The sequence below is a fragment of the Perca fluviatilis genome, chromosome 21 (assembly GCF_010015445.1).
Source record: "Perca fluviatilis chromosome 21, GENO_Pfluv_1.0, whole genome shotgun sequence".
NCBI lineage: Eukaryota > Metazoa > Chordata > Actinopteri > Perciformes > Percidae > Perca > Perca fluviatilis.
In genome coordinates, this window is record NC_053132.1 from 11,284,827 (window position 1) to 11,300,501 (window position 15,675).

Consider the following 15,675-nt stretch of genomic DNA (forward strand, 5'->3'; position numbering starts at 1 on the left):
CGTGCCAGTGGCATGTACTTCCGTATGCCAATATTACGTGCCATATGCCATATCAGACTCATGATGGGCATATGTATGACACGCCAATTCGTATGCCATTATTGGCATTGTTATCAAGACGCATACTCCTTTTTTAGCCTGTTTATCAACGCCGTTTGGCCTCCATTGGCTTACATTACCTTGCGATTGCGTGTGAATTGACGCTGTAGTGAGTAGTATGAAAGGGCAACCCAACCCAACCCGTTGTTGTTTTCCTAAACCTAACCAGTTGTTGTTTTCCTAAACCCTACCCGTTGTTGTTTTCCTAATCCCAACCATTTCTTCTTTTCCTGAACCCAAGCCACGTGTGCCGTAGCCTCGCGATAACACGTAGCCTCGTGAAAACACGCCACTTGGCTTTAGGAAAGTGGCACATGGCAGGACATGCCACTTCTGGCTGCCACATGCCACTTAAAAATCGAACTGCTACTGTAGCACTCCCCCTAGAGGCCTGGAGAACTTCCGTTGTGTAATCTGGATGCAGCGTTTTTTTGTTGCATTTGTTTTCACAGTTTGTGTGCTTTTCTTTTTGCATTGTTTCTGTATTGCAGCGCGTTTGTGTATTTGTTTGTGTTGTGTGCATTTGCTGTGCGTTTGCTAAATGCTGCGCATGCGTTATCAAATTATTGAAGATGTTTTCTTAATTTGTTTGCGTTTTGTCTATTTGTGTGTGTTTCATTAAGTTACAGTGCGTTTGCCCCTGTCGGCCACTGTAGTATTTTCCTTCTAGACAACCCAAATCTATTGGCCATGTTTGGGCTGATATCTTGTAGCCTGATCCTGGCGCAACACTAGACACCTAAATCTAAGCTGTTTTCTAATTTTGGTAAATGTTTTTTAATCAATAATGTTTGCAAAAACCAGCCTATATTAGTTGAGAAACACAAATCTTCATTATTCATCCATTAGTCAAACTATGAAGTTATTTTAATTAATATACTCCATATTTATGTGGTCAAAAAATGACAGATTGGGGCTTTAGGACAATAAAGGAGAATGGAGATGTCTGTGCTATTCTGTCTACCTGCATGCTCTTCCTAAGACACCTGAGTTCACAACAGACAAGGAGTAATGCTCGTCAAATGACCTCACCTCTGCCTCCATCAAGGACTGTAAATGAAGAACGGCTGTCACTCAGTCTCTGAACATCTGCTCTCACTACACTACTGTCCGCCTGCTGCCACACTGTCTGTACAGGCTCCGTTTTACTACCTGTCCACGGGCTGTGACAGTGGATAAATAAGATTAGTTAACGGAGTGGCGAGGCGAGAGGACGGCTAGCGTAGACATCGGTGAGTGTGGAGAGACGAGCGGCTGATTAACAGAGGGAGAGCTCCTGATGGATGTGAGAGGTAAAGTAATCATCCAATCAATCACGTCTGAGCACCGGGCTGGCTGGAGGGAACAAGTATAAATAACAGCGGGGTGGACAGGAGGGTGTAGGCCCTTGCTGCCAACTGACTGATGCCTACACTCTTCTGTGACACACATTACAAAAGTGACTCACAAATGTTAGTATGAAACATGCATGAACAAACACAGACGTGAACGCACACATTAGCACAGGAGGTACAGGAGTAAGGGATAGTGGAGTAGGTTGACCCGAATGTCAAGTGCGTGTAGCAGCCCCTTGTTTCATTACGAGTGCCATGCATCATTAAGGAGCTCCTCTCAGCCCTAATTAAAACACCTACCCTTTGATGTGGCGGGGGTGGGGGCGTCGAGGGACTCGTCAAGTCTTGATTATCTAGCAGGTTGCCGTAATCAGCGTTGCTGCCTTTCACTGGCAGCGGAGGAGGGGTTTCACCTTTGTCAGAACAGCCCATCCCGTTCAGCTCAAGATCTGTGCAAGAGGGCGCTCATCAGCTCACATTCATCATCAAACTAGATTCGCAAACAGTACGGATGGGACCCAAACATGGCCTATTTCTGATGAATTTCCTATCATTCAGACTAATTGTATGTTTTACAAAAACAATTTTTTTTTTTTTGAGCACACACACACACACACACACACACACACACACACACACACACACACACACACACACACACACACACACACACACACACACACACACACACACACACACACACACACACACACACACACACACACTGGGGAACCTAATCTATTTTACACACAGAAATAACAGTTCAGTAGTCATGGGATTATTACTCAGCTGTTTCATGTCTAAGTAGATCTTAAGATAATGTTTTTGTCAAAACATTATTTCTACGGTCAAGTATGAACCTTAATGCCCAACCCTGATAATGTCATAAAGGTTATCTTGGCTTTGAGACTACAAATTTGGTAACACTTTACTTTAACTGCACTGATTAAGCAGTTAAAGTAAGTTAAGTGTCACCACTAATGTATTAAAAAGCCTGTGTTAAAAACTGAAGGCCTGTAATTTGAAAGACTTTGGTACTTACCAGACAGGGAGGGTTTAAAAAAAGATGCTATGTTATTATTATTATTATTATTATGGGAAGTGTAGCATCCACTGTTTCTGGAGCTTGACCAATACAATCAAGTAAAAGTGAGGATATCTCTGTCCCTGTTGCATTGATTTTTTTTAAACATTCATTTGAAGCAGCGTGTCTCACAATGCAAAGAATTTCAATTTTAAAGCAGCAACTGTAGAATTTTCTCATGAATATCCTTGATGAGCGAGTTAACACATAGAGCCTATAATGAGTGATTCTGGTGTTAGCAGCCTGTGACAAAGAGACAAATTTAGAGGTTAATGTGTGGTGCTGACAGCTACAGTATGATTTGCATGGCCATTTAAAGAAGTGTAGCTAAAATGACTCATAGCGCTCTGTTTGAGATCAAACTGAGCATCATCGTGTGTACCAGGGCATGTGGTAACAGTGACACAATAGGTAAAACAAAGGGACCTACAGAGATTGTAGATCGAGTCAAAAGAAAATGTGTGTTTTAATGGGAGTGAGAATAAAGTAAGATTGCTCATACTGGAAACAGTGTGCAGGCTAAAGGAGAGTTTGTTCCTGGGTGTTATGGGCGGGGGTCCCGACGAGGAGGAGGAGTTTGAGGAAGAAGAAGGGGGTCCAGGGGACACGGAGAGGCGTCTGTCTCCACCAATCTGGCTGAGAACTTGACTCCTTGGTCTCTGAGGCCGCAGGGGGCTGATCTGAGTAATCATGCACAAACAAAAAAGAGAAGTAGATACTATCAGGAATCAAGTTGTTACTGAGTGCTCAATGTAAAACAACCTAAATGACACAACAAGCCAATAAGGCCGAACTGAGAACAAAATGTAATAGCTGGAACATGAGTTGAGTCTATGGTGAAATATAACGGAAGCATAATAAAATATAATTTAAAGGAGAAAATTAGTTTCACATCTCCTTTGGGACTGTTGTGTGTGCATCCACACAGATATTAAGTTGACTATTTGCATTCCTGAAGGAGAAACCATTTGGATAAATGTTCTCATTGTGTTGCAATATCTTATTTGTGGTTAGAAATCATTGTTTGCTTGCAAAACTGCTTTCTCCCAGCTTTATAATGGCAGCAATTTGAATTTGAAAAGATATGTCCTCAGGGCTATTCCATACTGTAGGCTACATTAACAAACATGTTTGTAATTGGCCAATCTCAAACAGCCAGCCACAAGGGAGGCACTGAAAATAACAACACACTTCATTCAGGGATGTAATGCTTTTTCCAGAGCACTAAAACACAAAATTGACATTTGTATTGAGGGTGAAAAAGCAATTTTCCAGATTATAACTTCAAACTACTATATCCTACAACTTCTTGGTGAGTACCGGAGACCCCTGGGTGCTCTACCCTTGACCCCCGAGGCAAGAGGCTCCTATCACAAGCCAGACGGCTCCACCACTGCCAGAGGCCTCTTCTGGATCCCATTCCTACCTTTATCTTAATGCCGTTAGCCAGTGAGCATTCCCACTGGGCATGCAGAACACAGTGATACTTCTCTGCTGTAATGGACACAGCGGTTGTGAAGAGGGACATGAGCACAGTGGGGGTGGGGATAAGGGGGTAGGGGTAGGGCTGCACGATATGAGGGAAATATGCGGTAAAATTGTTGCACAATAGCGATATTACTTGGGATAAATAAACAAAATATTAATAATAAATAAAAAAATAATTAAATTGTACTCAGTTCTGCATTTCTGCTGCTTTCAATATTCTGCTAAAATACAACAAATTGCACGTTGGATTTAAAACAAATGAAAGGAAACAATTTCCAACAGTCTTGGTACATATTGAATTGAATATAAAAGGCACCACTAAAAAAGAAAGGCATTTACATTTTAAAGTGCAGTTTTCTACTGATATTTTCTTTCAACAAACACAAAAAATCTCTGAGTGTCTTTCGCGATATGTCGCAGCCTTTTGCGATGTGTATATTGCGCCAGTTGATATAGCGATGACGATAAAGAATCAATGTATTGTGCAGCCCTAACAGGGGTGGTAAAAATAAGAGAGAAGGGCCAAATATTTGTGAGAGGAGAAAATAAAAACTAAGTAAAAAGGGTAAAGACCCTGCTAGAGATACAATGCTGACTGCAACCTGTAATACTTCAGAACACCAAATTCAACAAAGGCCTCCCACTTCTCTGTGGCACAATAATGTATACTGTATGACATGGAAAATGTGGTGCAACAGTTACACTAGAAAAAAAGTCACAGGATCAGTGGAAGTCAACAGGATTCATCCTCAGGGGACCATAAAGATGCACAGAAAATATTGTAGTAATCTACCATTTAATTAGTTTGTGTACAAACTTAACAACTTGACATAAGAGTGGCGCTGGAGATATGCTCTTTAAGTCCAAAATGGAAATTATTCAGCCTTTGGGAGCATGAATGTGCTCGGGAAATATCATGGTAACACGCCAATTAGATCTAGATTATTCTTATATAGAAAAAAGGTGGTGGCCTGACTGTGGCAATAAAAGAAAGTTCAGGGGTCATCTTTCCTAATGCTTAGGAACCACGAATATACAGGAATTAACAAGAAACAGTGGGAAAAGGCTTCTCAAATGGGTCTGTAATAATACAAAAAAGAAGGAGCATCGTGATGCTGGTTAAGGGAGAACACCCAGCTTGAAACACAATGCAACACAGAGCAGCTGCCAGTCCAAACCTCTTTGTGTTATTTGTGCCAATATGCCTGTAGTTGTGCACATATTAGGTTCTCTCACTTTTTCTGTATTTCACATCACCCCTACTTTCTTCTTTGTGAACCATGAACACACACAGCAAATTGTCAATGCACTTGCATAGGTACAAGAAAGAAAAGAGGAGAGGAGCAGCAGAATACAGAATGGTTCAGTAAAGCAATGGAAAAGAATTTAAAGTAAAAACAAAAGTAAAGGCAGAGAAAGAAAGAGGGAAATTTCTAGTAAAGGTCACATTTTCAGTACCGTCTCTGATAGTATGACAGCTTCAGCGGGCTGCAGAGTGATCTCCGTGGTCTTCATCTCTTTGTCAAAGATCTCCTGGTGCTTACTGTTCCTCTTCTCCTTCTTCTTCTCTTTGCGCTCCCTCTCAGGTTCATCCCGGTCCAGCTTGTCCTGAGACTTGGTGTGCAGCTTCTTTGGCAAGAGAGGCTCCAGAGCAAAACTGAAATCAAAATAATACGATAATGGTTCTCTTAAACAGTCAAGCAGGAATAACTGAAATAGTTATTAGCATAATTCAGTGGTTCTCAAATTTCTTTGAATAATGTACCCCCTTTGAAATATTCTTTCATTCAAGTACCACCCGACCAGCACACAACATTTTTGGTAGAAAAAAAAGCCTAGCTATATAAAGAGGTACAATACAGCGCTGTGCCATCAGTATCTGGTTTACTAAACATAAGATATTGTAACTGAAAAACAGTGAAGTGTATAATTTATGAAAATGTTGTACTATATATATATAATTTAGGAACCTAATTTAGGCCTGGGATTGATTTATCGAGATAAGGACGGCAGGGATTGTTACAAGACCGTAATCCAAAAACACTTTTCTAAACTGCTCAAATGGGATGACCAAAAAAAGCCAAGGAGGATGTATGGTATTTTACGCCCTAAAGAACTGTAAACCAGGTGTTACCCATCTGAGCCAGGCCTGGAGGGGGAGTTGTCAGAGGAGATGGAGGTAACTGAAGCCACTGACAGCGGCCTCTGGGAGGAGGGCATGGTGAAGGAGCGCACCATGGACTGAGGACAAGGCCCCCGCCGTTCGTCTGCTGCCGGCTGACACCACAGAGGAAAAGAAAAACGGAACAAAATTCAGCTTAGAAGTCAATGACTGCTTTGAAGTTACTATCTGTGCATTTTTATTTCTGTTTACAGTACTGGAAATATATAGTGTGTGAAGGTCATTCCCAGTATTATGCTAATTCTATGTAGAGTATGGTGCTCCAAATGCAGCGACATTATCAAACAACATACTATTTATTCCTGTACTTCTGTAAAAAGACCTAACAATGAACCCTTCTGTATTTAAATTTGAGTGAAGAAAGGGGTCATCATACATATGATGGGATAACCTTATTATCCCACACTGGAAAGTGATGGCTTTTCTCTCGTTTGAAAGGTGACTACCCTCTCCCTTTAAATTGAGCGAGGGCACCTTTACCTCAGGCAAGATTGAGGGAAAAGCTTGGCAAAGCAACAATTACATCTGTAAAAGAGGAGAGAGATGGGAGGTCGTCCCCAGCAGCATCCCACTGCACAGAAGCTGACTTAAAAGTAAAAGCAAGTATGACATGCATGTTCTAAATGCATCTGGAGGACATGCTGTTAAGGAACAGGGAACTCAAAATCAGAAATTTGTAGCTTATCATTAATTTTGATTGTGTTCTTGACATCAGCTCTTAAAAATGGTATCAAATCCTGGTTCGGACACTGGCTTTTTAAACAGTTTGGCAGTGCTTCCTCCCACAGGAAAGTAAATCCAACTAAGGAACACCACTCTCCTCAGTAACTTTTACATCGTGTGCCATATTTGTATTGATAGATGTTTTTCTGTGGCTCATGTCATCCTGTGACCATTATTTCTCTATGTATACAAAATACTAAATAATGAAAATTTTCAGATAACACAAAGTAATTGCATCAATGTTTTATCTGAAAAACAAAAAACATACAGTATATGTGGAATAAATGTTAAAACCAAACAAAGGAACAGGAGGACAGCAATCCTACATGATGGATTTCTAAAAGGTATAACAATATCATACTGTATGATGTGTTACATTACATAATTTAAGGCCGAACACACCAGGAGAAATAAAAGGCAGCAGATTACATTAGTTCCTGCTAGAAATGACCACACTGAGCTACAAAGCACTTTTCATGTAACAGAAAGCTCCCAAACAAGCAAAAGCTCTTACCAGGGTTTTTACCCCATACTGTTTCTCCACCTTCTCCCGCAGTTGCTTGAAGCAGGCCTCTAAGCGGTCGTGGAAAGGCCTCAGCGCCTCTGTGACCTTCTCTCCGTGGATGCGAACACCTTCGGAGAGGTGCGGGATCTGCCGGGGGCAAAACAGTAGTGTAAGAAACCTTCACCCAACATACCCTAGAGAGATGAGAGGTTAGCTACATGCCGGTTCTTCATTCATCAGAGGAAAACGCTCCTGTCCCGCCACATACATCCAATTTTACTCGCATGACTTTTGGCCCCTTGGCTGTGCATACTCAGCACAAGCAGTGAATGCATATCAGTCTGAGTGCACAGAGAGGAAATATCACTGCAACCTTATCCAGGTGGAAGTAGAATATAGCGAAGGCTGTTGCCATGACACTCCCTCCCCGTGCCTCCACCTCCAACATTAACACATCATAACACAGGCATATTAAATAAGGCAATGAGAACGCATGGACAGACTACATGTATAGGCATGTACTGCATCCCATGGATGTTTTCCTCCCCACCTCTGATGCAAACAAAGATGCAATGCATCCTTTCCAGGACACTGCTGCCTCTCACACTGTAGGCAGGTGATAAATAGCAAAATCTAAACACATAACAGAAGCATCTCAGGTAGAGGGGGAGGGAAAGGGAAAGGGAAAGGGAGAGAGGGGGGAGAGAGAGAGAGAGAGAGAGAGAGAGAGAGAGAAAGAATGAAACTGCTGAAAACTAGTAATTAGGAAACCCCAGTGCCACAGTCAGTGTCAGCAAGCTCTGCTGACTAAATCTGGCAAGAGGAGGAAGCGTCATCCCTTGGGAAGGGAGTATCTTTTGGTTGAAATCACAGTTTTTTTAGTTGTGTTTTCAGAACCTGGTGTTTTACATGCCATCTTTCCCTGTGATAAGGCAGTGGAGAATTGCACAATAACTCAGAAAACCGGAAAAGATGTTAGAGTCACTTGTGGTAATGACAGACCTTTTCTTTCCCATGGCAACTGTAGAAATATTTCATGATAAGTGAAAAATATTGTTAAAATGTGAAAGGCAAGCAGCTTATGCCTTTATGCTTTAGGGAATTAGTGGAATTGTTGGGTCTTTGTACATTATAGAGTGTGGTCTAGACCTACTCTGTAAAGTGTGCTGAGATAACTCTTGTTATGATTTGATACTATAAATAAAATTGAATTGAATTATATGAATAAGTCCCAGTCAGAGTGGTGCATTTGCACATTTAAAAAACAAGGAAACACTAAACTGCAGCATGCATCTTGTGCCTCATCCTAAGTACAGTAGCTTTTACAGCTAACAAATTCACCTAAGCCTTGAGCAAATGGAACAAAGAATGTGCTCTGGGTACAAAGGAGTGTGTGAAGTATCTGGCATAGGTAGGCCAGTAGCGAGAAGAAGAAGAAGTAAGTGTGTGTGTGTGCTAACCTCTGATTCCCTAGTGACTGCTCGCCTTTCTTCCTTTTCTCTGAGGCCAAACTGCCCCTCCACAGCAGGCAACAGCAAGAACTGACTACACTCATCTTGCACACAACGGCAATTCATTTTTTTATGATGCAACCTTTTGTAATAACATCAAACGGTGCATGTTTTATTTACAGGTTTCAACAAATGGTGGTCTTATTAATGGATAAAATAACTAAAGCAGAAAAACATCTATAATGTTGTAGCTTCAGGTTCTCAGCCATGTAATACACTGCACTAATACATTAAAAAGCATCATATGACTCGAGAAGCACATGGTGAGAAGATTGGTTTAAAAAGAGATACCAAGCATGTATCATAGTGTCTACAATACAGGATGTTTTACTCACTAAATGTTAGTTATTATGCTGTGCTCCACAAAACCAAAGCTCTTGCACAGAAAGATAAATGAGAGAAGGCTACAGACACCCTGCAAGGATTTCCCATGATATTGAGCAGCATCATCATCACCGCTGGGACCTCTTGGAGAGGAGAGGAGAGGAGAGGAGAAGGTGAAAGGAAAGAGAGGGATTAGGAGTGAGAGAAAGGGGAGAGAGAGGAGTCAGAAAGGACGAAATAGACGTAAACAGGGAGAAAAAAAAAAGTGAGTGAAAGCTGAGGCAAGATTCACGTCTCTCAGGATACCCACATCTTTTTATAGACCTTAGGATGATTGAGTGCGACTGAGTGGTGGCATGGCAACAGAATTCTGCTTGGTGGCTGCACAGAGATAAGCTTATTGTGCAAGACACGTAGGCTCAAGGTTGCTAACACACAGACATACACGTTTAGTAGTTTTATTACATGTACCAACTTTTTAAAAGCAGTTTTTATTCTACTCCAGCAGTCGGACAGAGACAGCAGGTTTATGATTTGGTTTATCAGAAAGAGATATTACCTTATGTGAGGCTAATGTTAAAATCCGATAATTAAGCACTGGGCACCTGTGGCTGCATTTATAAAAAACAAGCATAGATTCCACTCAAAAGGTTAGCTTACAAAGCTTAGAAATGTATTTTTAACGGAAAATGGGGAAAGTTGCAGTGCCAGATATACAAAAAGTGAGGGGTTGGGTTTTTTATAATAAAAAAACAAATATCAGAAGAAATAGTCAGACACTAGTGATAATGGTAAGAAAATCCAAGCTGCCTTTCCAGCACAAAACAGCAATGTACCAAAGTAAATAGTGGTTGTACCTAAAGTTAAGTATGCGGAAGCTAAAGAAACAGAAATTTGTCATATATGCCACTGATTAAATTAGCTGAACAGCTGCCAATAATGTAGAACAAGTGCCAACAGACAGCATGCAAAAATGACATATAATGATATGGTACATACAGTATGGTACTAAAGATGCCCAATGGTGATCACTGTCAATTGATGGTTAGCCAAGAGCACTTGATAAACAGCTAGTAACTCCGCGCTAGGTTTCTGTGAGTTTGTTTCTAAATTGTTGTGCAAAAATGTCAAATATTATTTACTACAGATTAAAAAGTGGCATAAAGGTTTATTGTAAATAGGGAGCACACTAGACAGTATTTAGAACAAAGCAACTAAAAAAAGATATATCCTATTGTTTCTCTGCAATATGATGACTACTTAGTGTTTTATTTCTCTGTACCACCAGAATACATAAATACAGGGCTGAAATCTCCTTTTGTATATGTCTCCTCATCATAATGCCATGCAAACCACAACTTTGGAACTAAACATTCACCTTTCAAGCTGCACTTTGTGGGCTTGCTGTGATTACAAATGAATCTGAATGAACAGGTGAATGGCAGTATTATCAGCTGGAGTGCAGTATAAACGAAATAGCATTGCTGCTTGATATCTGTAGTGTCTCTCAGAGCCCAGTGTTCTAAGCTGAACCCTGTCACTCTACCCCTCACTAATGCACAGTGAGCTGACTTCTGAGCCACACCCCAGGGTGCTGGGACAGCCACATTCCATTTGTCATGCTGGGCAAATGGCTATGATGACATATTAAGACCTTTCACAAAGGTCTTAGAGACGTACACAGCCATTGATGAGTCAGAGAGACTAAAAAACAGGCAGACTCTACAATATATGAGATGAAAAACCTTAATTAAAACACAATAAAGAATTGTCACTGAAACACTGTTTATGTTGATAATGCCCTGGTGAAAATTGCCTCCTTGGGTCTGTGATTCAATTTATTGATCACTCACCTACGCTTAACAACTTTAAATAGAATGGATCATGCTGCAGTGAGAAGTCTTAGTTGCTTATTTAGGCATCTGTCTAGAGCGTTTGCTAATTTTAACCAGAAACATCACAGAAAACATGCACTTTGTATTTGCCAGACAGCTATTTTTACAATACCTAATTTCCTGATTTCCAGTTGCTCATTTCCTCTCTAATTGCTGGACGAGGACAATGGGTATTTCAGAATAACAGTGCACACTGGCTCATTTTGCTTAGTTTGTTCATTGGAGCAGGCTCGCCTTCATTTGTCTCATTTAGACAGATTCAAGAAACGAGATAAACAAGCATGCTGGCTCTGGCAAGGACACAGTTGATACCATTTCAAATCAACAACTCTGCCTTAGTCATCTCTTTAAAAGGTTCCTTGTGTGTTTGCCGTGGGCTCCACAAATATATTTCTGCTTTCTCTATGACATGGTTCTGTGATGATCACACCAAACAACTTCAATCATGTCTTTTTGTGCTTGTGGATGATAGCTTGATGTGAAGGACATTTTTAACTGGGCTGCCAAGATAGAGCAACGTGTTTGTCTCATACTGGTTTGACTGGGGTATACAACAGAGCTCTTGCTAATTGGTACCATGGACTGTGGGTGGAGGATCCTTTCAAAATTGCAGTGTGATTTCTAACACTATTTGAGTCGAGCTGAAATGTGAAATTGGTGCTGAATAGGATTTGTCTCTTTCACATTTTAGCATTGCATTGGAAACAACACAAAGCTTTGAAACAAAACAGACATTGTTCAGTGCCTTCGCTTCGAGATGGATATAAAAATAACTGATAGGTCTTAAATGTAAAATCTAGTTGCATACTCCAACCTTGTTAGATATAATGTATTTGTGGTATCCACTTCTTTCCAGGAGTAATGAAGTAGCGACACATTTATTTTTAGGTTACCCTCACCTGCTTTGCCAACTTCTACTTCAGTCAGTGATATGCTACATTTCCCCAATGCTTACACAATCTGAATGTCTTCAAAAAAAGACATCTGGAAAAACTAGAGTAACAACTGATAGGAAAATGTTAATTGTGAAAAAACAGTCTTACTTCTAAGGAAGAATAAATGTGAGCAGCATCACAAATTACATCAAATAAGAAGCCAATATATTCCTGTGTGAATCATCGCACCTTATAAGACAAAAGGTTGCAGAAACACAAAATAACTTTTCAGATTCAGAGGAGTTCCTCCAGAGATGCAGAGCACAAAGTTGACCTATTTTACAACAACGGAGAGGGGAACAAATACTGCAAATTCAATTAACTTCCTTTTTCCTTGCAACTAGCGATAGGAAACAGAAAGAGAAACTTTGTATATCTGTGCTCAATTCCTGGGTGAACCATAAGGCAGGAAACCATAACCTGCTGATTATTAAAGTGACCCTTAGTTCAGAGCTAAAGAGTTAAGAGAGAGTAATAAAAGAAGCAAAACAAAACAGAAAACGTACAGTGCAGCTTTCTAAAATCCTGAAGGGAAGAAGTCTTTGTTATTCCACTCGAAAGCAAAGATGAGCCACAAATGAGCTAAATATCTGTCGAGTTTCATAGTAAGAGGTTAAACAGCATGTGTTGTGATGTATTCCAACAATATGTGTGTATGTGCATTTCTTGTCTGCTGTGTGTGCACTTCCTTCAGGCTCAGTAAGGGTACAGAGCTCGCAAAAAAATCTCGCTGATCTCTCGCTGTCTCTTTACGCAGTGGAGCATCCTCCCTAACTTCAGAATGTTTGCTTCAGCACTCTCCCTCGCCATTATCTCCACTGAACTCCTTAACACACTTTTCCCCTGCTCACTTCAGTTACTGTCATTGGACACTCCTGGCAGTACACTCACAAGTTCTTCAAACAATATTGTATTTTTCAGCTGTAAGCTTTCAGAGTGACTTTTTGCAGCAGCAGCAGCGCTTTAGTAAGGGGACAACATTTCAGATATAAATGCCATGATATACAGAACAAGTATCCTTCAGCATTTAAACTTTCCACTGTGTGTATGAAGGACTTTCAGACGTAACTATAATTACCGCCTCACGTTGTATGCCTTCACCAACCAGTCAAGTTGCAGCTACATCCATGTCTCTCAGACTCATATAATATATATAGAGAAGACTTTAAAGGGGTGATAGAATGATTATATAGGGTATTTCACACTGTTCCTTATGGTCTCCTAATGGGGTATGTAACATTAGTTGGACTGAAAGTGGCCTGGTTGATATTTTATTGGCCCTTATGCATCCCTGTGTTTTGGCCCTATTTGTAACAAGAGTTTTTCTTCCAAATATGGTATGGTCATGAATATTTAGATGAGCTGCGTGCTGCTTGGTTGAGCCTTAGCCCCGTACACACACGTAGAGACGTGCGCTGATTGGTTGAGCGACTCGCCATACACACGCATTAGAGGTCGCGTGCTGATTGGTTGAGTGAATCCCCAATACACACACATTAGAAACGCGAAAGAATCTCTTATTCCAGACACTGCAATGTTTCCTTACCAAATTCACTTCTGAGACTTTTTTATGCGAGAAATCAACTATATAAAGCTGAAATATGGGCCGTTTTACGAAAATGGATGGCTAATTGCAAATTTGGTAAAACTGTGTGTCGGAGTTCAGCTGCCTGTGTTGCTGCCTCGCCGCCCGGCCTGCCTTCCTCCACAGACCCTGGCCTGCTGTGAGCTCGATTGAGCTCCGGCAGCCTACTGCACCTCATATCTGCGCAAAGTCACCGTTTGGGCTAAACGCCGCTGCCCTGACAGAGCTCCAGGGCCTGCATCTCCTCTCTTCCTGCTAGCTAAATGGCCCGTGTGTGAGAGCGCGGGCCGAGCAAGCTTGTTACACCAGCAATCTCTTACCACATGTTACACACATGTCACGCCACTTAGCTATACAACATCTAACTAAATGTTTTATAAAGCTAACAACGGTGTCCGATTTGAAGTTAATGAATATTTGTGAGCTGTAAGGGTTTCGTTAGCTGCGACTGTCCCTTCAATCCTATGTGTACAGATTGCGGCTAGTTAGCTTCATTTTTGGTCGTAATTCGAGTATATTTACAGTTTGAATTTCGTCACGCCACTTATACAACATCTAACTAAATGTTTTATAAAGCTAACAACGGTGTCCGATTTAAGGTTAATGAATATTTGTGAGCTGTAAGGGTTTCGTTAGCTGCGACTGTCCCTTCAATCCTATGTGTACAGATTGCGGCTAGTTAGCTTCATTTTTGGTCGTAATTCGAGTATATTTACAGTTTGAATTTCGTCATGCCACTTATACAACATCGAACTAAATGTTTTATTAAGCTAACAACGGTCCGATTTCAAGTTAATGAATTTTTGTGAATTCCAGAGGAATTCTAAGAGGAGGCTAGCTAGCTCTCATTGATAGAGCTCCATCCAGCCGCAGGCTCTATCAATGAGACTCACGGACAAGCAGCGTTTATTTCCCCAATCGTTTGTTTAAATAACTCAACACATTATAATTACACACATTAAAAGAGTAACTGGAACCTGTGGTAAGAGAATGCTGGCGTAACAAGCTCGCTGACCGCGCTTTCACTCACATACACCGGGCATTTAGCTAGCAGGAAGAGAGGAGTTGCAGGCTCTGGAGCTCTGTCAGAGCAGCGGCGTTTCGTAGTTCATTAACCCAAAACGGGGACTTTGCGCGGGTATGGAGTGCTGTGGGCTGCCAGTCGTGACGGAGCTCAATCGAGCTCACAGCAGGCCGGGGTCTGTGGAGGAAGACAGGCCGGGCGGCGAGGCAGCAACACAGGCAGCACCGGCCTCTGAAGTCCGACACACAGTCGGACAAAATTTGCAATTAGACATCAATTTTCGTAAAACGGCCCAGATTTGACCTCTACCTAGTTGATTTCTCGCATAAAAAAGTCTCAGAAGTGAATTTAATGGTAAAATAGCATATGAACAATGTATTCATTTTCTGAGATCTGCACGACCTAGATTCAGAAGACTAACTGATCTCAGGTCAGTTGTGTAGCCTATGTAAATGTTGTGGAGTGACCGTTCTCTTAATACACCCACGGCTGTGACAAAGGTTCCGGATTTTGAGATGCTTACGCAAGCAACTAGCTTTGTTGAGATTCGCCCGTTTTCAGCGGCAGTTTCAAAATATGAGATTTTCATAGTAAAGGGGTGTCAATGGGATTTTGAGCTTATATGTATGTCCTATTTACCCACCGAACTGTCGTTATTCAACTATGACTGGGTAAAATCGGTTTTGCATTCTATCACCCCTTTAAAGAAATTTAATATAAGGTATTTAGTGGATGTTTGTACTCCGTCACGGAGGCATAAAAACACTGCCGGTGTGCATGGTGCTCAACTTTCTGTTGCCGATTCCATTGATAAACTTCTTAATTACTGAAACCCCTGTAACTTACATATAAGGCCATTATGTTTTCAGCAGCTGAAAGGCTAAGTGAATAGCCCAAAGCAAATCCATGCAAATAAGGAAATTTAATCATGCTGAAAGACCAAGTGAAGTCACATTTTCATGCATCTCATGCTCCTCCATACCATC

At 41.1% G+C, this 15,675-nt stretch overlaps 1 protein-coding gene across 7 annotated transcripts in view; it reads right to left on the minus strand.

Annotated features, from left to right (window-relative positions):
- Positions 1–15,675, minus strand: part of dock1 (dedicator of cytokinesis 1) — a 190,657-nt gene that overhangs the window by 1,948 nt on the left and 173,034 nt on the right. For all 7 annotated transcript variants that reach the window (XM_039787801.1, XM_039787800.1, XM_039787798.1 and 4 more), the window contains 5 exons: positions 7,425–7,562; positions 6,140–6,282; positions 5,464–5,662; positions 3,020–3,197; positions 1,734–1,882 (listed from right to left, as the gene is read on the minus strand). In XM_039787801.1, coding sequence (XP_039643735.1) covers positions 1,734–1,882; positions 3,020–3,197; positions 5,464–5,662; positions 6,140–6,282; positions 7,425–7,562 — 807 coding nt within the window. The remainder of the gene's footprint in view (positions 1–1,733; positions 1,883–3,019; positions 3,198–5,463; positions 5,663–6,139; positions 6,283–7,424; positions 7,563–15,675) is intronic.